Source organism: Asterias rubens, chromosome 2, assembly GCF_902459465.1.
Source record: "Asterias rubens chromosome 2, eAstRub1.3, whole genome shotgun sequence".
Classification (NCBI taxonomy): Eukaryota; Metazoa; Echinodermata; class Asteroidea; order Forcipulatida; family Asteriidae; genus Asterias; species Asterias rubens.
Window position 1 is genome coordinate 21443528 of NC_047063.1, and position 26294 is coordinate 21469821.

Here is a 26294-nt window from a genome sequence, read left to right on the forward strand (position 1 = left end):
AGTCTCTGACCAGAGCTTACTGTGTTTCCTCCAGGGGATTCATACCAAAGCATCTTTAGACAGCTGACCAGAACATTACGAATTGAGAAACACTTTGAAGTGTCCACACAGAGTCTCTGTTTCAAGGGTTGAAACGTGTGTCAATCTTCTTGAAAGTGTTCCGCTGAATAATGAACAAAGTAGTGGCCGATCGGAGAAATGAAAAGAAATGAAGCAGGGTTCTTGTTGGGTCTGACCCGAATGAGCCACGACAATGACATCAAAGGCACTCCAAGGCACTGGGGTTTGACGAGGGTCGACCGTAGCAAGCTAATAAAACACACCCAGTGAAATGCTACTTTTTGAGGTCAAAGATCACTTTCCGGTGCACATACATTGTCATGTTGTGACCAGGTTTCAGAGCCACGGTGGGGGGGGGGGGGGCAATGTAGAGGTTAAAGCCCCCCCCCCCCTCCCCAAGCCTATACGACGATCTCTTGATTCCCCACTGACGTTAGTCATTGTTAAACATGCGCAGCGCGCATGTATATGCTTGCCTTTGAATGTAAGAATATAGTGTGCCAGTTAATACAATTAGCAAACACCTCGGGCCAGGTAGAAGGATGCAAGGAACAGGTACCTAGTAAACAAATTATGTGAACATTGACTTGTGTCGAGAATTTACTTTGAAAGTTTTATTGTTTAAGACATAATGTAGGAAATTTGTGTGAGTGAACAATTTTACGAGTACATTGTATTTCTTTAGACAATTTCTTTGACCATAATTAGTACAGAAACGAATCATTGAAACCCCGAACATCTGTTCGCGGTAGTAGAATAAAGCAAGACAGTTCTCTAAGAACAAACTCTACCTGGCAAGTAGATACACACATGGTGTTACCGTAAACCAAATATATATATTGATAACTCACCATGCAATGCCTCCTTTCCTATATTGTTAACATTGCGGCCATGTTTATAGGCTATGCTCTTCGGCTGATAATGTAGGATCAAAGGGAAGGAATACGTTTGGTAACAAACACTAATGGCAATACAAAACTTATTTGGTTGAAGTACAGCAGCTTTGGATAGTTTAGTATCGTTTCACCTTTAATTAATGTGGTTACTGAAAAAGATATGAGTGTTCATCCCCCGAAATCTGAGCAATGTTACTGTCAGTTAGGTTTTAATGGCTTGCATTGACAACTTCCTTTCTGGTAAATAACGTCAAAAAATGGGTCAAAATTGAAATGAAATTTGCCGATGTGTTTTTCTCAGTTTTATTCTCTCACATTTCTTAGTGTTTCTACTTTCACAACTTTTAAACCTGTCAACATGTGTTATCAACAACATTGAACATCGAGTAAGCCTAGATGTATTTTTAGACCTGGGTTGACAAATGGGTCATTTTGCTTTAAGTCGCATCACACATTTCCTCATTGAAATTAAACAAATCCAGTGGATAGGAATTCAAGGCATGATGAGATAATAATTGAGAGTTGAGATTGACACACCTCAAGAAAATGACGTTGCATGGGAGCCTACGTCCATAATTATGGTCTTTGCACTGACTCCTGAACTTGTAGACAGAGACAAGAATTCTACATGTCTCATGTTCGAGGTTAGGGTGGTTGAGGAGGCCTGGTGGTGGGGTTATGTTAGCCCCATAAATCGGTCCAACCCACTCCATATCCTTAGCCCCAGCATCATTGATATCAAAATCTTTCGCTTTTTTTGTCCGGTTCCCTTAACCACTTAACACGAATGGTGGGAACCCGACTAATTTATGAGATCGTGTGCACGCGCTTCGAAAACATGCAAGTTGTCGAGATCGTTGAGAAACTTCACACTCAAAATTCATTTGATTTTTACCCCAAAAGTGTGATGTTTGTTTTAACAAATCCAGGCGTAGTGCTATCTACAACTTCAGAAGCATTAGATCGGCAAGTTTCATGATGCAGATCGTTGCAAGCGAACAATTTTGATATCAAAAGTGTTTGGGCTAAGGATTCGGAGTGGATTGGACCATGGAGGAATTCCTCCATGATTGGACCGAGTTATGGGGCTAGGGTTTCGTGGGATTTTTAAGTACACCCGCCAAACCTAAACATCCCTTCACCCTGCAGTATATGTATTTACACACATGAAAATAAATTATTGATGTAAATAATAGTCTTGATAACTGTGTCAATTTATAAACTCAAAATTTCATATAAATAATGTTCAAATGCTCCGTAGGCCTATACAACCTTTAAAAACAAAAATGAAAAAAAATAAATAAAGGAAATTATTATTGTGATTAGATATTATTACCGCATAGCCATTTGCATTTATTGAACCATTTGTAGTTTATTCGGTTTCTTTAAGATATAAAGAATCTAAAGTTTTCTATTAATTGCATTTTGTTCTCTTGTTTTCTTCAGTTTTTGGGGATTGCGAAACCTATACTTAAAGACACTGGACACTATTGGTAATTGTCAAAGACCAGTCTTTTCACTTGGTGTATCTCAACATATGCATAAAATAATAAACCTGTTAAATTTGAGCTCAATTGGTCGACAAAGATGCGAAATAATAATGAAAGAAAACAGATGCTTGATTTCGAGTCCTCAAAATCTAACCCTGAGGTCTCGAATCGAAAACTATGTCACTTCAGAGGCAGCAGTTTCTCACAATGTTTTATACTATCAACCTCTCCCTTTTACTCAGAATCTAAGAAAGGTTTTATGATTATAGTTATTTTGAGTAATTACCAATAGTGTCCACTGCCTTTAAAACAAGCCTTTATCAGTCATCCCCAATCCTTCAATATTATAAAGGTAAATCCAAGACCTACTTAGAAATGGACATGATTATTTTTTCAAGATTTTTCTTGTTCTTAATATAATAGCTCCCATGTTGTTTCTTTATAATGAAACATGATTACATGTCAAATTACAATATACAATTTGCAAATTTCAGTTGGATACAAAGAACCTTTTCAATTAAAATGTAAAGCAAAGTACAACAATAAAGAGCATCAGTCACAAACACTATACAATGGGTATTTAGCTATACAAACCGTCATAATATTTTAAGCAAGATTGAAGTTTTTAGCCCAGTTTATAAGCCGAGAGGAATGAACTTCGTCAAACTCTTTCTCGTAACCAAACCACTAAAAATCTACCCAGAAAAGTCATGTTAAATTAAAAATATTCAAGGTTAACTCTTTACGACGAAACTTACAAATTTCATACAAATAATTATATACAAAACAAATTTCAGTTGAAGGCAAAACAGCCATTTATATTAAAAAGTAGAGCAATGTACAAAAAAGGAATCTGTGATAGTTCTTAAAATACTCAATTTGAAACTCCATTTTATGAGTTACAAAAGATAAAATACACCAAGAGTGCGTTTTGGCAACCCCAACCAAAAACTGTTTCGGTTGTTGGTCGTTGGTTCTGCTGTTCAGACTGAACGATAACCGAGTTGTGAGCTCGGTTACCGTTTGGTTATGACGTCAGAAACAGCCTTTGGTTGGGGTCGCCAAAACGCACTCCAATGTGTCCAATCTCATCATTCATCATGTATGCTATAGGGAGAAGAATTACTTGTTTGCCAAGTATACCATTGGCTTCCACGAGCGCTTGTGTGATAACTTATAATACTACAGAGGACCTGATAACCAAAGAGTCTTAAAGTGGCTGCTGTTATCAGTGTATACTAAAGATGAGTTGATAATCAAAGAGTCTTAAAGTGGCTGCTTTTATCAGTGTACACTACAGAGGAGTTGATAATAAAAGAGTCTTAAAGTGGCTGCTTTTGAAAGTGTATACTACATAGTATTTGATAACCAATGGATCTTAAAGTGGCTGCTTTAATCAGTGTATACAGAGTAGTTGATAATCAAAGAGAAAGTAGCTGCTTTTATCAGTGTATACTACAGAGGAGTTAATAACTAAAGAGTCTTCTAAAGTGGCTGTTTTTATCAGTGTATACAGAGTAGTTGATAATCAAAGAGAAAGTAGCTGCTTTTATCAGTGTTTACTACAGAGGAGTTAATAACTAAAGAGTCTTCTAAAGTGGCTGTTTTAAACAGTATACTACTGAGGAGTTGATAAACAAAGAGTCTTAAAGTGGCTACTTTTATCGGTGTATACTACAGGTACAAACAGAAACTACCAAGTACATGCATAGCATGACCGTGACTGCGAAAACTTGCAAGTTCTAACATACATATCCAATGACTCTACTAGAAGATGTAAACCACCATCCAGGCATGAAAACAAAAGACTATTGACACTGACAGAGGAAATGCTTCACAAGGCTATACACAACAGTCAACTTGGATGTTAGATGTGAAGTCTTAACCTCTCCTTCACCAAACAATGAAAATACTCCACCTTTGGATCTCTTCTTATATTTTGATTGTCAAACAATTCAATCTCTGGGTTTGAATCAATACCACGAGGTCTTTTAATCCATCTCTACATCTAGAGTGGTAATATCCTTTAACGCATCATTGATGAGTCTCCTATTTTTCTCTGTCAGTTCGACCCCGCTCAATCTCAGATTCTTGAGGTGTTTCATCCTCTTCAACTGAGTAGGCCACAATGATGCACAAACACCCAAAGCTTCATTCCCACGCAAATTCAGATCACTTAGATTTGGCATGTCGCTCATTGACTCAGCAATAGGGGCCATGTCTTTCCCCATCAGGTTGCAGTATGCCAATCTCAGATTCTTGAGGTGCTTCATTCTCTTCAAATGAGTAGCCCACAATGATGCACAACCACTCAAGGTCGTATTCGAAGACAGATCCAGTTTAACTAGAGTTGGCATGTCACTCACTGACTCAGCAATAGGGGCCATGTCTTTCCCCATCAGGTTGCAGTATGCCAATGACAGATTCTTGAGGTGCTTCATTCTCTTTAAATGAGTAGCCCACAATGATGCACAACCACCCAAGGTATCATTATTAAACAGACTCAGATCAACTAGAGTTGGCATGTCACTCACTGACTCAGCAATAGGGGCCATGTCTTTCCCCATCAGGTTGCAGTATGCCAATGACAGATTCTTGAGGTGCTTCATTCTCTTCAAATGAGTAGCCCACAATGATGCACAACCACCCAAGTTATAATTATTAAACAGACTCAGATCAACTAGAGTTGGCATGTCACTCACTGACTCAGCAATAGGGGCCACGTCTTCCCCCATCAGTTTGCAGTTTGTCAATCTCAGATTCTTGAGGTGCTTCATTCTCTTCAAATGAGTAGCCCACAATGATGCACAACCACCCAAGGTCATATTCAAAGACAGATCCAGATCAACTAGAGTTGGCATGTCACTCACTGACTCAGCAATAGGGGCCACGTCTTCCCCCATCAGTTTGCAGTTTGTCAATCTCAGATTCTTGAGGTGCTTCATTCTCTTCAAATGAGTAGCCCACAATGATGCACAACCACCCAAGGTCATATTCAAAGACAGATCCAGATCAACTAGAGTTGGCATGTCACTCACTGACTCAGCAATAGGGGCCATGTCTTTCCCCATCAGGTTGCAGCTTGCAAATGCCAGATTCTTGAGGTGTTTCATTCTCTTCAAATGACTAGCCCACAATGATGCACAACCACCCAAGGTCTTATTCTTAGACAGATCCAGATCAACTAGAGTTGGCATGTCACTCACTGACTCAGCAATAGGGGCCATGTCTTTCCCCATCAGGTTGCAGTATGCCAATCTCAGATTCTTGAGGTGCTTCATTCTCTTCAAATGAGTAGCCCACAATGATGCACAACCACCAAAGGTCATATTCGCAGACAGATCCAGATCAACTAGAGTTGGCATGTCACTCACTGACTCAGCAATAGGGGCCATGTCTTTCCCCATCAGGTTGCAGTATACCAATCTCAGATTTTTGAGGTGCTTCATTCTCTTCAAATGAGTAGCCCACAATGATGCACAACCACCCAAGGTCATATTCAAAGACAGATTCAGATCAACTAGAGTTGGCATGTCACTCACTGACTCAGCAATAGGGGCCATGTCTTTCCCCATCAGGTTGCAGTATGCCAATGACAGATTCTTGAGGTGCTTCATTCTCTTCAAATGAGTAGCCCACAATGATGCACAACCACCCAAGTTATAATTATTAAACAGACTCAGATCAACTAGAGTTGGCATGTCACTCACTGACTCAGCAATAGGGGCCACGTCTTCCCCCATCAGTTTGCAGTTTGTCAATCTCAGATTCTTGAGGTGCTTCATTCTCTTCAAATGAGTAGCCCACAATGATGCACAACCACCCAAGGTCATATTCAAAGACAGATCCAGATCAACTAGAGTTGGCATGTCACTCACTGACTCAGCAATAGGGGCCACGTCTTCCCCCATCAGTTTGCAGTTTGTCAATCTCAGATTCTTGAGGTGCTTCATTCTCTTCAAATGAGTAGCCCACAATGATGCACAACCACCCAAGGTCATATTCAAAGACAGATCCAGATCAACTAGAGTTGGCATGTCACTCACTGACTCAGCAATAGGGGCCATGTCTTTCCCCATCAGGTTGCAGCTTGCAAATGCCAGATTCTTGAGGTGTTTCATTCTCTTCAAATGACTAGCCCACAATGATGCACAACCACCCAAGGTCTTATTCTTAGACAGATCCAGATCAACTAGAGTTGGCATGTCACTCACTGACTCAGCAATAGGGGCCATGTCTTTCCCCATCAGGTTGCAGTATGCCAATCTCAGATTCTTGAGGTGCTTCATTCTCTTCAAATGAGTAGCCCACAATGATGCACAACCACCAAAGGTCATATTCGCAGACAGATCCAGATCAACTAGAGTTGGCATGTCACTCACTGACTCAGCAATAGGGGCCATGTCTTTCCCCATCAGGTTGCAGTATACCAATCTCAGATTTTTGAGGTGCTTCATTCTCTTCAAATGAGTAGCCCACAATGATGCACAACCACCCAAGGTCATATTCAAAGACAGATTCAGATCAACTAGAGTTGGCATGTCACTCACTGACTCAGCAATAGGGGCCATGTCTTTCCCCATCAGGTTGCAGCTTGCAAATGCCAGATTCTTGAGGTGTTTCATTCTCTTCAAATGACTAGCCCACAATGATGCACAACCACCCAAGGTCTTATTCTTAGACAGATCCAGATCAACTAGAGTTGGCATGTCACTCACTGACTCAGCAATAGGGGCCATGTCTTTCCCCATCAGGTTGCAGTATGCCAATGACAGATTCTTGAGGTGCTTCATTCTCTTCAAATGAGTAGCCCACAATGATGCACAACCACCCAAGGTCATATTCAAAGACAGATCCAGATCAACTAGAGTTGGCATGTCACTCACTGACTCAGCAATAGGGGCCATGTCTTTCCCAATCAGGTTGCAGCTTGCAAATGCCAGATTCTTGAGGTGTTTCATTCTCTTCAAATGACTAGCCCACAATGATGCACAACCACCCAAGGTCTTATTCTTAGACAGATCCAGATCAACTAGAGTTGGCATGTCACTCACTGACTCAGCAATAGGGGCCATGTCTTTCCCCATCAGGTTGCAGTATGCCAATCTCAGATTCTTGAGGTGCTTCATTCTCTTCAAATGAGTAGCCCACAATGATGCACAACCACCCAAGGTCATATTCAAAGACAGATCCAGATCAACTAGAGTTGGCATGTCACTCACTGACTCAGCAATAGGGGCCATGTCTTTCCCAATCAGGTTGCAGCTTGCAAATGCCAGATTCTTGAGGTGTTTCATTCTCTTCAAATGACTAGCCCACAATGATGCACAACCACCCAAGGTCTTATTCTTAGACAGATCCAGATCAACTAGAGTTGGCATGTCACTCACTGACTCAGCAATAGGGGCCATGTCTTTCCCCATCAGGTTGCAGTATGCCAATGACAGATTCTTGAGGTGCTTCATTCTCTTCAAATGAGTAGCCCACAATGATGCACAACCACCCAAGTTATAATTATTAAACAGACTCAGATCAACTAGAGTTGGCATGTCACTCACTGACTCAGCAATAGGGGCCACGTCTTCCCCCATCAGTTTGCAGTTTGTCAATCTCAGATTCTTGAGGTGCTTCATTCTCTTCAAATGAGTAGCCCACAATGATGCACAACCACCCAAGGTCATATTCAAAGACAGATCCAGATCAACTAGAGTTGGCATGTCACTCACTGACTCAGCAATAGGGGCCACGTCTTCCCCCATCAGTTTGCAGTTTGTCAATCTCAGATTCTTGAGGTGCTTCATTCTCTTCAAATGAGTAGCCCACAATGATGCACAACCACCCAAGGTCATATTCAAAGACAGATCCAGATCAACTAGAGTTGGCATGTCACTCACTGACTCAGCAATAGGGGCCATGTCTTTCCCCATCAGGTTGCAGCTTGCAAATGCCAGATTCTTGAGGTGTTTCATTCTCTTCAAATGACTAGCCCACAATGATGCACAACCACCCAAGGTCTTATTCTTAGACAGATCCAGATCAACTAGAGTTGGCATGTCACTCACTGACTCAGCAATAGGGGCCATGTCTTTCCCCATCAGGTTGCAGTATGCCAATCTCAGATTCTTGAGGTGCTTCATTCTCTTCAAATGAGTAGCCCACAATGATGCACAACCACCAAAGGTCATATTCGCAGACAGATCCAGATCAACTAGAGTTGGCATGTCACTCACTGACTCAGCAATAGGGGCCATGTCTTTCCCCATCAGGTTGCAGTATACCAATCTCAGATTTTTGAGGTGCTTCATTCTCTTCAAATGAGTAGCCCACAATGATGCACAACCACCCAAGGTCATATTCAAAGACAGATTCAGATCAACTAGAGTTGGCATGTCACTCACTGACTCAGCAATAGGGGCCATGTCTTTCCCCATCAGGTTGCAGTATGCCAATGACAGATTCTTGAGGTGCTTCATTCTCTTCAAATGAGTAGCCCACAATGATGCACAACCACCCAAGTTATAATTATTAAACAGACTCAGATCAACTAGAGTTGGCATGTCACTCACTGACTCAGCAATAGGGGCCACGTCTTCCCCCATCAGTTTGCAGTTTGTCAATCTCAGATTCTTGAGGTGCTTCATTCTCTTCAAATGAGTAGCCCACAATGATGCACAACCACCCAAGGTCATATTCAAAGACAGATCCAGATCAACTAGAGTTGGCATGTCACTCACTGACTCGGCAATAGGGGCCACGTCTTCCCCCATCAGTTTGCAGTTTGTCAATCTCAGATTCTTGAGGTGCTTCATTCTCTTCAAATGAGTAGCCCACAATGATGCACAACCACCCAAGGTCATATTCAAAGACAGATCCAGATCAACTAGAGTTGGCATGTCACTCACTGACTCAGCAATAGGGGCCATGTCTTTCCCCATCAGGTTGCAGCTTGCAAATGCCAGATTCTTGAGGTGTTTCATTCTCTTCAAATGACTAGCCCACAATGATGCACAACCACCCAAGGTCTTATTCTTAGACAGATCCAGATCAACTAGAGTTGGCATGTCACTCACTGACTCAGCAATAGGGGCCATGTCTTTCCCCATCAGGTTGCAGTATGCCAATCTCAGATTCTTGAGGTGCTTCATTCTCTTCAAATGAGTAGCCCACAATGATGCACAACCACCAAAGGTCATATTCGCAGACAGATCCAGATCAACTAGAGTTGGCATGTCACTCACTGACTCAGCAATAGGGGCCATGTCTTTCCCCATCAGGTTGCAGTATACCAATCTCAGATTTTTGAGGTGCTTCATTCTCTTCAAATGAGTAGCCCACAATGATGCACAACCACCCAAGGTCATATTCAAAGACAGATTCAGATCAACTAGAGTTGGCATGTCACTCACTGACTCAGCAATAGGGGCCATGTCTTTCCCCATCAGGTTGCAGCTTGCAAATGCCAGATTCTTGAGGTGTTTCATTCTCTTCAAATGACTAGCCCACAATGATGCACAACCACCCAAGGTCTTATTCTTAGACAGATCCAGATCAACTAGAGTTGGCATGTCACTCACTGACTCAGCAATAGGGGCCATGTCTTTCCCCATCAGGTTGCAGTATGCCAATGACAGATTCTTGAGGTGCTTCATTCTCTTCAAATGAGTAGCCCACAATGATGCACAACCACCCAAGGTCATATTCAAAGACAGATCCAGATCAACTAGAGTTGGCATGTCACTCACTGACTCAGCAATAGGGGCCATGTCTTTCCCAATCAGGTTGCAGCTTGCAAATGCCAGATTCTTGAGGTGTTTCATTCTCTTCAAATGACTAGCCCACAATGATGCACAACCACCCAAGGTCTTATTCTTAGACAGATCCAGATCAACTAGAGTTGGCATGTCACTCACTGACTCAGCAATAGGGGCCATGTCTTTCCCCATCAGGTTGCAGTATGCCAATCTCAGATTCTTGAGGTGCTTCATTCTCTTCAAATGAGTAGCCCACAATGATGCACAACCACCCAAGGTCATATTCAAAGACAGATCCAGATCAACTAGAGTTGGCATGTCACTCACTGACTCAGCAATAGGGGCCATGTCTTTCCCAATCAGGTTGCAGCTTGCAAATGCCAGATTCTTGAGGTGTTTCATTCTCTTCAAATGACTAGCCCACAATGATGCACAACCACCCAAGGTCTTATTCTTAGACAGATCCAGATCAACTAGAGTTGGCATGTCACTCACTGACTCAGCAATAGGGGCCATGTCTTTCCCCATCAGGTTGCAGTATGCCAATCTCAGATTCTTGAGGTGCTTCATTCTCTTCAAATGAGTAGCCCACAATGATGCACAACCACCCAAGGTCATATTCAAAGACAGATCCAGATCAACTAGAGTTGGCATGTCACTCACTGACTCAGCAATAGGGGCCATGTCTTTCCCCATCAGGTTGCAGCTTGCAAATGCCAGATTCTTGAGGTGTTTCATTCTCTTCAAATGACTAGCCCACAATGTTGCACAACCACCCAAGGTCTTATTCTCAGACAGATCCAGATCAACTAGAGTTGGCATGTCACTCACTGACTCAGCAATAGGGGCCATGTCTTTCCCCATCAGGTTGCAGTATGCCAATGACAGATTCTTGAGGTGCTTCATTCTCTTCAAATGAGTAGCCCACAATGATGCACAACCACCCAAGGTCATATTCAAAGACAGATCCAGATCAACTAGAGTTGGCATGTCACTCACTGACTCAGCAATAGGGGCCATGTCTTTCCCCATCAGGTTGCAGCTTGCAAATGCCAGATTCTTGAGGTGTTTCATTCTCTTCAAATGACTAGCCCACAATGATGCACAACCACCCAAGGTCTTATTCTGAGACAGATCCAGATCAACTAGAGTTGGCATGTCACTCACTGACTCAGCAATAGGGGCCATGTCTTTCCCCATCAGGTTGCAGTATGCCAATCTCAGATTCTTGAGGTGCTTCATTCTCTTCAAATGAGTAGCCCACAATGATGCACAACCACCCAAGGTCATATTCAAAGACAGATCCAGATCAACTAGAGTTGGCATGTCACTCACTGACTCAGCAATAGGGGCCATGTCTATCCCCATCAGGTTGCAGTATGCCAATCTCAGATTCTTGAGGTGCTTCATTCTCTTCAAATGAGTAGCCCACAATGATGCACAACCACCAAAGGTCATATTCGCAGACAGATCCAGATCAACTAGAGTTGGCATGTCACTCACTGACTCAGCAATAGGGGCCATGTCTTTCCCCATCAGGTTGCAGTATACCAATCTCAGATTTTTGAGGTGCTTCATTCTCTTCAAATGAGTAGCCCACAATGATGCACAACCACCCAAGGTCATATTCAAAGACAGATTCAGATCAACTAGAGTTGGCATGTCACTCACTGACTCAGCAATAGGGGCCATGTCTTTCCCCATCAGGTTGCAGTATGCCAATCTCAGATTCTTGAGGTGCTTCATTCTCTTCAAATGAGTAGCCCACAATGATGCACAACCACTCAAGGTCGTATTCGAAGACAGATCCAGTTTAACTAGAGTTGGCATGTCACTCACTGACTCAGCAATAGGGGCCATGTCTTTCCCCATCAGGTTGCAGTATGCCAATCTCAGATTCTTGAGGTGCTTCATTCTCTTCAAATGAGTAGCCCACAATGATGCACAACCACTCAAGGTCGTATTCAAAGACAGATCCAGTTTAACTAGAGTTGGCATGTCACTCACTGACTCAGCAATAGGGGCCATGTCTTTCCCCATCAGGTTGCAGTATGCCAATGACAGATTCTTGAGGTGCTTCATTCTCTTCAAATGAGTAGCCCACAATGATGCACAACCACCCAAGGTCATATTCAAAGACAGATCCAGATCAACTAGAGTTGGCATGTCACTCACTGACTCAGCAATAGGGGCCATGTCTTTCCCCATCAGGTTGCAGCTTGCAAATGCCAGATTCTTGAGGTGTTTCATTCTCTTCAAATGACTAGCCCACAATGATGCACAACCACCCAAGGTCTTATTCTGAGACAGATCCAGATCAACTAGAGTTGGCATGTCACTCACTGACTCAGCAATAGGGGCCATGTCTTTCCCCATCAGGTTGCAGTATGCCAATCTCAGATTCTTGAGGTGCTTCATTCTCTTCAAATGAGTAGCCCACAATGATGCACAACCACCCAAGGTCATATTCAAAGACAGATCCAGATCAACTAGAGTTGGCATGTCACTCACTGACTCAGCAATAGGGGCCATGTCTTTCCCCATCAGGTTGCAGCTTGCAAATGCCAGATTCTTGAGGTGTTTCATTCTCTTCAAATGACTAGCCCACAATGATGCACAACCACCCAAGGTCTCATTCTCAGACAGATCCAGATCAACTAGAGTTGGCATGTCACTCACTGACTCAGCAATAGGGACCATGTCTTTCACTGTCAAGCCGCAGTTTTCCAATCTCAGATTCTTGAGGTGCTTCATTCGCTTCAATTGAGTAGCCCACAATGATGCACAACCACCCAAGGTCTTGTTCGAAGACAGATCCAGCAGATCAATTAGAGCTGGCATGTCACTCACTGACTCAGCAATAGGGGCCATGTCTTTCACTGTCAAGCCGCAGTTTTCCAATCTCAGATTCTTGAGGTGCTTCATTCGCTTCAATTGAGTAGCCCACAATGATGCACAACCACCCAAGGTCTTGTTCGAAGACAGATCCAGATCAACTAGAGCTGGCATGTCACTCACTGACTCAGCAATAGGGGCCATGTCTTTCACTGTCAAGCCGCAGTTTTCCAATCTCAGATTCTTGAGGTGCTTCATTCGCTTCAATTGAGTAGCCCACAATGATGCACAACCACCCAAGGTCTTGTTCGAAGACAGATCCAGATCAACTAGAGTTGGCATGTCACTCACTGACTCAGCAATAGGGACCATGTCTTTCACTGTCAAGCCGCAGTTTTCCAATCTCAGATTCTTGAGGTGCTTCATTCGCTTCAATTGAGTAGCCCACAATGATGCACAACCACCCAAGGTCTTGTTCGAAGACAGATCCAGCAGATCAATTAGAGCTGGCATGTCACTCACTGACTCAGCAATAGGGGCCATGTCTTTCACCTGTCAAGCCTGCAGCTTTCCAATCTCAGATTCTTGAGGTGCTTCATTCGCTTCAATTGAGTAGCCCACCATGATGCACAACCACCCAAGGTCTTGTTCGAAGACAGATCCAGATCAACTAGAGCTGGCATGTCACTCACTGACTCAGCAATAGGGACCATGTCTTTCACTGTCAAGCCGCAGTTTGCCAATGTCAGATTCTTGAGGTGCTTCATTCGCTTCAATTGAGTAGCCCACAATGATGCACAACCACCCAAGGTCTCATTCAAAGACAGATTCAGATCAACTAGAGTTGGCATGTCACTCACTGACTCAGCAATAGGGGCCATGTCTTTCACTGTCAAGCCGCAGTATGCCAATCTCAGATTCTTGAGGTGCTTCATTCGCTTCAATTGAGTAGCCCACAATGATGCACAACCACCCAAGGTCCTGTGCGAAGACAGATCCAGATCAACTAGAGCTGGCATGTCACTCACTGACTCAGCAATAGGGGCCATGTCTTCCCCTACCAATTTGCAGATGCTCAGTGTCAGATTATTTAGGCGTTTCATTCTCTTCAAATGACTAGCCCACAATGATGCACAACAACCCAAGGTCTTGTTCAAAGACAGATCCAGATCAACTAGAGCTGGCATGTCACTCACTGACTCAGCAATAGGGGCCATGTCTTCCCCTACCAATTTGCAGATGCTCAGTGTCAGATTATTTAGGCGTTTCATTATCTTCAAATGACTAGCCCACAATGATGCAGAACCACCCACGTTGGAAGAAATCAATTCAAGCTTTAAAATATTTTCTAACCCAATACCCAACCTCCGTAGGTCACAGTTTATAATTACAAACTTATTTACACTGGAAAGGGAGGCACTTTCTTGGATATTTTTCTGATTAGCAATTTGCTTCACTAAGTGAAAGAAGGAGTTCACACAATCACTATTCCACACATGTATTCTAATTTTAGTCCTCACAACTGCATTGATGAAATCCTCATATGGTAAACTCTTGGACTGACTCTCAAAGTAACAAATAAGACCCAACCTTGGGTCTTCATTCTTCTGCAGATTCTGTAAGACTTGGTTTGTACATTCCTCATTGTCACCACAACAAAACCTTAAAAGATACTCATATGGGGAAGGATAGCTCCCTGTGGCACTGCAAAGCCGGACAAGGATGTCATAAAATTCCTCTGTGTTGATTAAACTTTGCCAATACATTGCAGCACAGAATTCCAAGAAAGTTTTGTGTATAAAATACACATTGTTATGAGCGTCTAGCTCCTTGAAGACCCTTTCGCTAGTGAGAGCACCTGCACGTATTGCTGCATCGAATGCTTTCTTGTCAAAATCTTTTTCTCTAAAGGAAAGAGACTGATTTGTAGAAATTAAACCATGTAGAGCAACCTTTCCAATTGAAATCAATATTTGTGATATTTCATCTTGTGACAAGTCTTTTGCTTTTCTCCTGAATATATATTTCAATGCAGCAGTGTAAAGCCGAGTCATTGTGTCTGGGAGTTTTTTAGACTCTCTCCAGAGCAAGCACATCAAAAGCAGCAACATTGGACTCTTTGCCAAATCAGACAAAACTTCAGAAGATTGTATCTTCTCTATCAGCTTCCCAACATTCTCAAGGTCATCAGGGAAGAATTTATTCACATATTCCTCAATATCCTCAGCTGAAAACCCCTCAACTTCCACATGAGTGAATGGCTTTTCAACCAATGATGAGCTGAGTAGTTGGTCAAGGGGAGGACGAGATGTGACAACTACCCAGCATTCTTTGTACTGCTTTCGATTAAGAGCCTTGAGAATTGAACCAAATGAGGACTTTTCCGTCTGAGTGGTTTGAAATTCGTCAAACCCATCCAAGAGGATCAACACTTTGTCTTGGTTTTTGTCAATAAACCCTTTTAAATCACACCTTTTGACAATGTCTCGCTCTATGAGCTGATCTGCGACAGCATCAATTAGGTCTGTAGCTGTTGTCAGTGATCGCATTTTCAAAACTAAAACAAGTTTGAATCTTTTGAGAATCTCACTCTTGCCAACTGCCCAATCATAAGCGATTTTGTCACAAAGAGTAGTCTTTCCAAGACCTGCCGACCCACTAAAAATAACACGTTTGATGGGATTGCCCTCCCTTGTTTTTAAGTGAAAAATGTCTCCATATGATTCCATTTGAAGTTTTTTCTCTTTCACAATCTTCCCTACCTTGTCATTAAGTACAACTAAAACAAGCTTAGTGTAGATGTCCATTATGTGCATCTGGTCATCATCAACCCATGGGAGCATCTGTACAAAGCTACCTGTATTCATGTAAACTTGCTTCAATGCCTCTGTTAGTTCATCTGAAATAGCTTGAGGTTGATGACTGGGGTCTGGTGTTCCTATAGGATGGTATGAAAAGAAATGGCACATATCAAGAAGAAGCTGAATATTTAATGTGGTCATAAGATGCCCTTTAAATCTTTTATATTAAAGATTGTCTGTGTCTTGCACTTGATGCATAATGTGTAAACAATCCCTAATCTTGTAAGAAAAGCTGTGGAAACTTGTATCGGGAATCTGACTATATTTTATAGGTTAAAAAACAAGAAAAAAATGTGTATGATATGTATGTTGTTTGATGGGTTTTTTCTCCAGAAGACGATCAGAGCATATTGATCGAAACATTGAGCTGAAACCAACGGTTCTTTTCAGAACCACCCCAACTCATTAAGATATTATAGTCATGACATGGTGTTGCTTCAGACCTTTCCATATGATGTAGCAACAAAGTGAGATTTCAAACATAACTGAAAAGCACTGAACAATATTGGTAGTTACTCAAAATAATTGTTAGCATTAAAAGGCAGTGGACACTATTGGTAATTACTCAAAATAATTACTAGCATAAAACCTTTCTTGGTGACGAGTATAGGGGAGAGGTTGATGGTATAAAACTATGTGAGAAACGGCTCCCTCTGAAGTGCCATAGTTTTCGAGAAAGAAGTAACGTCCGTCGATGTCGGTTTTTTCCCATTATCGATATATCGAAAAATTAATATCGAGTATACTCGATATATCGAGTATTTCCCGCGCGCAAGATGGAAGCCTAAAAACAGCACTTGGTATACTCATGGAGGTAGAAATATTTATACCATAGACTGACAGGTTAATAGGGTTACATTTCAACTTGTTTTTGTCTGATCCCCCGAACTTGTTTGTAGTCCAAACAATTTCAGATTGCGTAGTCCCGCCCCGATTATTTCTGGTTTTACAACAAAGTATGATCGCCGCTACCGCTGGCTTGGCCAATTGGTGAACGCTCACCACAATTCTCGATTCGTGATTGGCCATGATTGGCCGTCTCAAAATGACACAGAGCCTTTGTGAGCTGCGTGACTCGCCGACATTAAGGTGTCAGTTGCCGATGCATTGACGTAGAAGTGTCAATCAAGTTGTCCGACGGGCGCGCGGACTACCTTTACGGTTGAAAATGGTTGAGATAATCATCGAAAAAAAATCACTAGAAAGTCCCGCAAAACACAGACCTACCACTCAGCGATCACAATATACAACGCACGCAGCATGCAGTCACATAGTCTCCAATAAAGGCTCGTAGTATTTTTACTTTGCATTCTAAAACCAAGGCAAGAAACATTGAATGCTAGAACGCCCTCTATTGTCGAAATAACGCAGTGCATCACGCGATACCGCCTTGACCAAAGACTGCATGTGTCTGCGCATGCTTGGGCAAACGGGTTTTCCCCCCGAATTGCAATAACCATACACGCTGGTGTGCACGCTTAAACCGTACAACAGCATAGTCTTCGCTGGTACGCACGCAATAGCCGCCGACAGCGTGGTCTGCGAAGCATATAGTTCCTCGGAAATGTTAGCTTGTTCACCGAAAACAACACAACGTGTAGGCTTTATTTGACCAAAATGACGCCATTACGATTCCTTGGATTGATAGAAAGATTATTGTAAGATTGTTTTCTTCCTTGTTTTGTTTTGTCTTGTTGATTCGGGGAAGTTTTTGCGGGGTATTTTTGCAAAGTCAATAATGCTGTGATGAAGACGCATTGATTTTGATCACATGCACAATGGGAAGTTGCATCTTATACAGCCGATAGGCTAGGGCAGCAGCGGCGGTTTCTTTTGAGGTTTTACCATGCGCTCGCCGCGGGGTCGTGAACTTCTGCGGCGGGCCGGCGGCTGATGGCGAAAACACAAAGAACATGCAGACATACTTGCTTGTAAAACGTATTTTATTTAATAGGGCAACTCAAAATGATGAAACTACATAACGACGACGGCTTTTCTAATACTCAAACACAGATTTCTTTTAAATAATCGGACACTCTTTTGGTATTTTCGATATCATTTAGGAACTTCGAAATTTTCAAAACATCGAAATTTTTCGATATATATCGAAAATCCGATATTACGATATGATTATAAAAGTGACATCGGCGATTTCGATGTCAAAAAAAATCGAGTTTTTGAGTATTTTCGATATATCGACGGACGTTAGAAAGAAGTACGTTGATTTCGAGACCTCAGATTTAGTACTTGAGGTCTCGAAATCAACCATCTAAACGCACACAACTTCGTATGACCGGGGTGTTTTTTCTTTCATTATCTCGCAAGTTCGATGACCGATTGAGCTCAAATTTTCATAGTTTTGTTATTTTATGCAAATGCTGAGATACATCAACTGTGAAGGCTAGTCTTTGACAATTACCAATAGTGTCCACTGCCTTTAAAACGTAATTTGTAACGAGCAATGGAGAGCTGTGGATAGATAAAACATTGTGAGAAATGGCTCCCTCTAGGTAACGTAGTTTTCGAGAAAGGAGTAATTTCCCACTAAAATAGTTGAATTTGATTTCAAGACATCAGAAATAGATTTTGGTGTCCCAAAATCAAGCATGTGAATGCACACAAACTGTGGGACGAGGTTTTTATTTTTCCTTATAATTATCTCGCATCATGGACGACCAATATTGTTATTTTGTGCATTATGTTGAGATACACCAAGTGAGAAGACTGGTCTTTGACAATTACCAAAGGTGTCCAGTGTTAGCTTTAAGAGGAACTAAATATTTATAGTCTAAGGGATTTGTGGTAAGGTTGCAGACTGACACTAAATTTTGTTATTGACTCAATCATATAAACTTTCAAGAAATTCATTTACAAATTCTAAACTCATAACATATATAACAATTTATAAGGCGCTATTCCATCAAGATCATAGCGCACTAGAAAGAAATTAACTTGGAAAAGGGTGAGTCTTTATAACTTTACGAAATGAAGAATGAGTAACAGATTCCCTAATGGCGGTAGGGAGATTGTTCCAAATCATTGGCCCAGCCACACTGAAAGCCTTTTTGACCTAGAACTTTGTTTGCTCGGGGAACATTCAAGCGGGTGATGTCAAGTGTGGACCGAAGAAATGAGGTGAAGTTTTGTTAAAGCATTTAAAACGGCAAACACTCTTAAAATGGATTTGTTCTCTAATTGGTAGCAGATGAAGTTCCCTAAGTGATGGGGGTAATGTTCTCTTAAGGGTGTGGACCATAATATTAAACAAGCTGCACTTTTTTTGTAATCTTTCAACTCTGTCCGATTCATATGGCGTTACAACAAATAAAAGGTTATTGACGAAGTCAATACGAGAGAGGACTAAAGCTCTGACAACATGATGGAGAGTATCCTTATCCAGGTACCGTTTGATTCTCCTTAAGTTACGTAACTGAAAATGTACTGATTGGCAGAGGCTAGAAACTTGCTTGCTCATTGTCATATTAGAATCAAATTGTATTCCTTAATTGCGGACAGAATCAGTATGGGTCAATCGATGTATCACATGCAAAGATATCTTCGGCAGTTTCTTAAGGTTTTGGGAAGTACAAGCACAATGAACTTAGTTTTATTTTCATTGAGCTTAAGCTTGTTAGAAGTCATCCAGTTTTGACAACAGTAATACACAGCTGCAGTTTTTCAATGGCAACATGCCAAGCACCATGTATTCTGAACGAAGGAACCTAGCTGTGTATAGTCGATCATCAGCATATAAATGAAAGTCTATGTTCGATGACGTGTGATATTGCCAAGTGGGAGGGTATAAATTCCAAACATCAAGGGACCCAGTATGAACCCCTGGGGTAGCCCATACTCCAAATCAACTGGATCAGAGTATATAGTTGTGAATAGATACACGACTTTGTCTACCCGAGAGATATAGGTAAGATTCGCAAGTACTTGGACAAAAGTGCCACTGAAAAGGTCATTCACGCATTTGTTACTTCTCGTCTTGACAACGGCAATGCTCTTCTCTACAGTCTTCCTAACAACCAGATTTCCCGACTTCAACGGCTCCAAAATACTGCTGCCCGCATTGTGACACTGTCTAGAAAATCCTGTTCTATCACCCCCATTCTGGTCCAACTACACTGGCTCCCTATCTCTCAACGAATCATCTTCAAGCTGATGCTCATTGTCCACAAAGCTCTAAATGGCAAGGCTCCCCACTATATTTCTGAACTGCTTCAAGTTTACACTCGATCAAGGAATCTTCGATCAAGTTCCATGCTTCTCCTCATTGAACCCAAGTCTCGACACTCATGGGGTGACAGGTCTTTTTCTCTAGCTGCGCCACGCATCTGGAACTCTCTACCACTTAATCTTCGATCTTGTCTTTGTACCGCAAAATTCAAGTCTCTTCTCAAAACTTATCTTATGTCACAGGTTTTCAATGACTAATTTTGTTGTGTCTGTTTTTCTTTGTGTTGTGTTTTGTTGTTGTTTTGTTTTGGTTTACTGCGCCTTGAACACCCAGCAGGGTGGATATGTGCGCATTACAAGTCTTATTATTAATATTATTATTATTATATGATTTGAAACGCCTCAACCATCCCTCATTCTGTCAAGTAAAATATCATGATCGATGGTGTCAAAGGCAGCAGACAAGTCTAATAGCACTAGAAATACAACATAGCCTAAGAACTAGCAATTGCCTTAAGAACATCATCCTGAACCTTCAAAAGAGTGGTACTATTGTGTGTTTTATATGCGGACTGACAGAGCTCCTCAAGGTTATTGATTGACATGTGTTGCTTCAGTTGTTTAGCAGCAGCTTTCTCACTAAGTTTTGCAATCGGAAACAGGCCGATAACTACTTTTAAGTAAATGCATTTTGATCCAATGAAGGTTTCTTTATTATTGGTGAGATTATGGCTTGGCCCAGTGTGTTTGGGAAAGAGCCTGATGAAAGAGAAGCATTGATGATTGAAGTGAGTGTGGGTAAAACAGTTATTATATGATATTTCAAAAGCCAAGCAGGAATAGTGTCAAGGGCACAAGATTTACTAGCAAAACCTTTGACTAATTAATTTAAACACAGCTTTCTCCGAATATAATTCAAAGTAAGAAAATAGTGCTGCCCCTTGATTAATATGCACAATAGAATCACTGGTAGTCGTGATAAGGTTATCCCTGTGGCCGTTGTGCAGCAGTGCGAATAATAATAATAATATAAATTTATAATGCGCACTTTTCCAGAAAAACCGATCAAGGCGCCTACACAAAATGAAAACATTTAGACACTATTGGTAATTACTAAAAATCATGTCGAATATTGTCTACCTTAAGTAGGATTTGAAACTTTGCATGGTGGAAATACGATTTAGAAAGGTTTGCGGTAACAGCATGTAATGACAATCTCTAACAGGTTGTCTTCTGATCGTCTACTTTTCTCCAGACATGCCAGAAGACGATCAGAGCATACTGATCGAAACGTCGAGTTGAAACCAACGGTTCTTTTCAGAACCACCCCAACTCATTAGAGATAGTCATTACATGGTGTTACCGCAAACCTTTCTATAACTATTGTCTAACTTGTTTACTTCGGACTCTGTGAGATTTATTTTGCAAAATAGTGAAAAGATAAGTGAATAGTCAATCTTCTGTTTTGCTATTACTGTTCAGAGAGTTGAGATTAGCTTCAATGTTTTGCTTACTAGGCTAGTTTATAAACTAGCCTCGTACTCCAAGTTATAAGTTAGTTTAAAGTTTGAGGACTTAATAAAAAAAATATATAAAAAATTCTTTTTTAACACTGTGTTGTTTTTAGAAAGGGTTTTCTGTTTAAAAAACCAAAATATTTCAACTTTTATGTACACATGTATGTATACACGTACTAGTTTAATTGTTTATTAATAGTATTTTTTTTTACTAATTTAAAGAACAATACCTTTTGACTAATGATTCGGACACAGCCTTACATTTGGGACCCCAAACTTTGATGTACACTAGAGCTGGACACGATCGTTCTTAGACTCATCAAATGATTGAGAACTTGAATACATTTCTTCAACGGGTTGTCTACTGACATGCTAATATAATACGTCAGATGGTATATTCCCTCCCTCATTTTCAAGTTGCAAACTTTTCTTTATATGAATCCACTCGAAGGCACAGGATATTATTGGTAATTACTCTATTAGCTACCTGTAGTCATGTCCACTTGCTTCAATGCTTCCCTAGTCACATCTGCAAAAGCTCGGGCTTGAGTGGGAGGATTGGAGTGTGCCACACCTGTTGAGAGGTAATAAATACAGACGAGTGATCAAATTCTGACACAGGCTCTGCCCTTGTGACTCCAAACTTGGACTTGGAGTCAGTCGGAATCGACTCTTAGTATTCGGATTCAAAGATTAAGAACTTATACCTTTTACCAACTAGGGCTCTCTACTGACCTGCTAAACGTTGATTGCAACACCCGCTCTCGATGTCAAGTTAAAGCGTCGTCAAAGTATGATTCCCATTTAGTGTCATTTGTATTATATTCACTACCTTTTCAACATATTCATCTCATACAAGTTTATCATACATATTTGTTTTGTGAATCTTGAGAGTATCTACTAGCTACCTGTAGTCATGTCCACTCGCTTCAATACCTCTCCAATCACTTCTGCAATAGCTTGGGCTTGAAGATTGGGGGGTGGCATTACTGTTGAGAGATAACGAAGAAAATCAACGCAAGAAATATTTTCTATATATTTATTGCTGAAGAGCTTACATTACGTTATATAATAATTCTTAAACTCAAAGTGGCTTTGCTATTCTGTAGAATTTTTTTTTCTGTACATCAAAACGAGTTGCTTCAATGTTTCCTTAGTTTTAAGTATAATTGGGGTAACTTGAGCTTGAGTATTGGCGTGCACCGCTCCTGGTGAGCGGCAACAAACAAAGTTCAGCTCAAAAATTGTTTCAACTTCTTCTTGAACAAAGTATGATATTTTGTCAGCAGAAGATGCCTCCTTTTTTACCTTAAGTTTTTTAGTAACATATGCTTGGATAATATAAATTCACAAGACATAATTTTAGTGACGTTTCGTTGTTTGTCATTGTTCTGTGTTTGGTCCATTTTATGAGGTGGTGAGACTTATTTTTGAAATTTAAATGTTTAATGTTAAATTTTAAACTTTTTTTTTTAAATTATACTTTAGACATACAAAGTTGTTGTATAATAATGTAATACCTGTTTGATGTTGTATGAAGGTGTTTCCAGAAGCGGGGGCCATAAAGACTTTACAACCCTCTCCGATTGACATGTTTTTCACCATTGCCTGTGATTGGTGATGAACTAAGGTAAGCGCATCGGATGATTGTGATCTTGTTGCTAGGTCTTGGTGAACTGCAGGAACTATGTCTAGATAAAGGAGAGATGGAAAAAAATTGTTTCTGAACACTTAAATACATGATTCAAAACAAATGAACACAACAAGTCATCTTCTGATTTGTACACTCCTATGTCCACACTGTAACTCACTTGTTTCCATAACAGGTCTTAAGTCTCCACTCCGGAGAAGGTTGTAGCACAGTATAGGAAGATGACGATAAAGGACCATGAAGGATCAAGCTGAAAAGTGACTTTTTTCGCACAGACAAACCCCTAGCTACAGGGTTTTAAACAGGCAGTAAAGAGCGGATCACTAATCTTGTATCCCTATTGACATAATGTCCCTTATTGCAAATAATAAGGGCAATGTGTGGTGAAGATGTTTTCAACTAGTGGTTTAAACCCAACGAGGCCTGGTTCTTGGTAACTTTTAAAAGTCGAGGTAATTATGAAGAACCGGGGCTCGGCGGGTTTAAACCACTAGTTGAAGACCGATTCAACAAACTTTGATTCCCATTCAAAAGTACCTTTTCGGTCAAAAAACATCAACACATATAGGGACTCTCGGCCCTATACTGTGTGAGCTGAACCTTCATTCAGCGGTAACGCCCATCAGGAATATGGAATCTCGCAGCTTTCATTGAACTCTCATTAGGACTGTAGAATCTCTAAGTTTTCATCGGGTCTGGAGGAGTAAGCTTGGATTGTGAAGTCTCTAGGGATTTGAGGAACCTAAGTACCGGTAAACCGTATATTCGCGAATGCACAAAACTGTACAGAATTATGAGTTATAGTAAGTTAGTTTTTATTTTACTTCAATAAGTTTTCAATGATATAAAAGCATAAAGGTTCTTGTTGATCTGTACCTTTACTGTCACAGTTTGAAGCTATCTCATCGATGGTTCCTGCTGTAGACGGCACACTCTGATGCAGTATGGGTTCCTCTGGCAAATGGACCGAGGCACTCTGATGAGGTTTAGGTTCCTCTGGCAATTGGTCCGAGGCACTCTGATGAGGTTTAGGTTCCTCTGGCAATTGGTCCGAGGCACTCTGATGAGGTTTAGGTTCCTCTGGCAATTGGACCGAGGCACTCTGATGAGAATTAGGTTCCTCAGGTAAATGGTCCGAGGCACTCTGATGAGGTTTAGGTTCCTCTGGCAAATGGTCCGAGGCACTCTGATGAGGTTTAGGTTCCTCTGGCAAATGGTCCGAGGCACTCTGATGAGAATTAGGTTCCTCCGGCAAATGGACCGGGGCACTCTGATGAGGTTTAGGTTCCTCTGGCAAATGGTCCGAGGCACTCTGATGAGAATTAGGTTCCTCCGACAAATGGACCGAGGCACTCTGATGAGGTTTAGGTTCCTCAGGTAAATGGACCGAGGCACTCTGATGAGGTTTAGGTTCCTCAGGTAAATGGACCAAGGAACTCTGATGAGGTTTAGGTTCCTCTGGCAAATGGACCGAGGCACTATGATGAGGTTTAGGTTCCTCCGACAAATGGACAGAGGCACCAAGTTGAGTTTTTGCTTGTGTTTGAGATTTAGGCTTCGTTTGTGCTTTCCTTCCCATTGTGTTCTTAGGAATGGCCCCTGTTATAGAAGAAGTTCTCTGGGACTGGACTAAGCAATCTTGTTTCTCAGTAGAGGCACTCGACTGTTGAGTTAAGGGTTTTCCTTGATCTTGATGCTTCATTTGTTCTTTCGTTCCCCTTGGGTTCTTAGGAATAGCCCCTGTTCTAGGAGAAGTTCTCTGGGTCTGGACTGCACTAGAAGAAGTACCAAGGATGCTAGCAAGAGTACAGAAAGTCTCCATAGACTCAGTGACATTTTCTTGTTTTGACTCTGACGAAGTCTTTTTCTCTTGCTCAGCTTGTGTCTTGGTTGATTTTTTTTCCCTTCCCTGTAAATTGTTGAATGTTTTGTAAAATAATGATATAGACATTTTTGATTGAATTTTAGCTTGTTTTCGAAAAAAAAAATCATAATAAACTGTTGAAATCAAGGTTTTCCGGTCGATTTCAACAAAACATCTATTTCAATTTAACACCTGGGTCACTCAATCGTAAATCATTTTCTGTTGCCACAGCATGCATTATTAACTAGACAGCGAAGCTGTCATGGCGAGCTGCCGATCGCCAGATAGAACCAGTGACTGACAGAAAAACCAATCTTTGATCAACTGATGGTCAAAGGGGCGGAGACATTGCCAAGGAAGTAATGACCTTTTAAGGTTTTAATTGTTTTAGCCTATTCAACTGGAACCAGTGATAAACTCTTTGAGTTTTTACTGTTCATGTGAATTTACATGTAGAGAGTAATACTTGATTGAAGTTTCAAGTCAGTACTTCATTGGAAAAAGGAGTTTAATTTACCATTTAAGATTTTCATTGTTTCAGCTCGTTTAACTGGAACCAGTTATACAGTCTTTGAGTTTGTTCTTTTCATATGCATCTATATGTAAGAAGCAATATTTGATCTAGGTTTCAAGTCATTACATCATTGCAATAAGGAGTTATGCCTATTTATAGTTTTCATTGTTTCAGCTCATTCAACTGGAACCAGTGATGCAATCTTTGAGTTTGTTCTTTTCATATGCATCTACATATGTAAGAAGCAATATTTGATCTAGGTTTCAAGTCACTACATCATTGCAATAAGGAGTTATGCCTATTTAAGGTTTTCATTGTTTTAGCTCATGCAACTGGAACAAGTGATGCACGCTTTGAGTTTAATCTCTTCATATGTATCTGTATGTAAAAGGCGAAGCCATCTACCCTACTTATTATAAACCGGTATGTAAGAAGCAATATTTGATTTAAGTTTCAAATCAGAACATCATTGCAATGAGGGGTAATGACAATTTAAGTTTGTTATTGTTTTAGCTCGTTCAGCTCGCCAATAAAAACCACACAGTCAATTTAAACTGTTAAACATTCACTGATCAATAACCAGATTTAAATTCGTTGAGTTTCAGCTTTTTAAAATACATTTGTAGTAGAAATGCAACTTAAAAATTGTGAAATGTAGACTTGAATTAAATGC

General features: G+C 41.0%; 1 protein-coding gene across 1 annotated transcript; it reads right to left on the minus strand.

The window, feature by feature from the left end:
• Nucleotides 1-2683: 2683 nt before the first annotated feature.
• On the minus strand, nt 2684-25147 carry LOC117305486. The gene is made up of 6 exons (XM_033790373.1): nt 24120-25147; nt 23113-23283; nt 22501-22581; nt 22080-22166; nt 13611-15970; nt 2684-13578 (listed from the first exon to the last, which is right to left on the minus strand). Exons 1-6 carry the CDS (start codon nt 25063-25065, stop codon nt 4438-4440), a joined length of 12786 nt encoding a protein of 4261 aa, XP_033646264.1. The 5' UTR covers nt 25066-25147; the 3' UTR covers nt 2684-4437.
• Between the last annotated feature and the right edge of the window lie 1147 nt (nt 25148-26294).

Excerpts from the sequence above, each read along its gene's own strand:
- LOC117305486 (XM_033790373.1), bottom strand. The coding sequence starts at position 25,065 with ATGGAGACTTTCTGTACTCTTGCTAGCATCCTTGGTACTTCTTCTAGT. Across the intron at positions 22,582-23,112 it reads CTTCATACAACATCAAACAG|TAATGCCACCCCCCAATCTT; the intron begins GTATTACATTAT and ends ATCTCTCAACAG. Across the intron at positions 13,579-13,610 it reads TGAAGCACCTCAAGAATCTG|GACATGGCCCCTATTGCTGA; the intron begins AGATTGGAAAGC and ends TGACAGGTGAAA.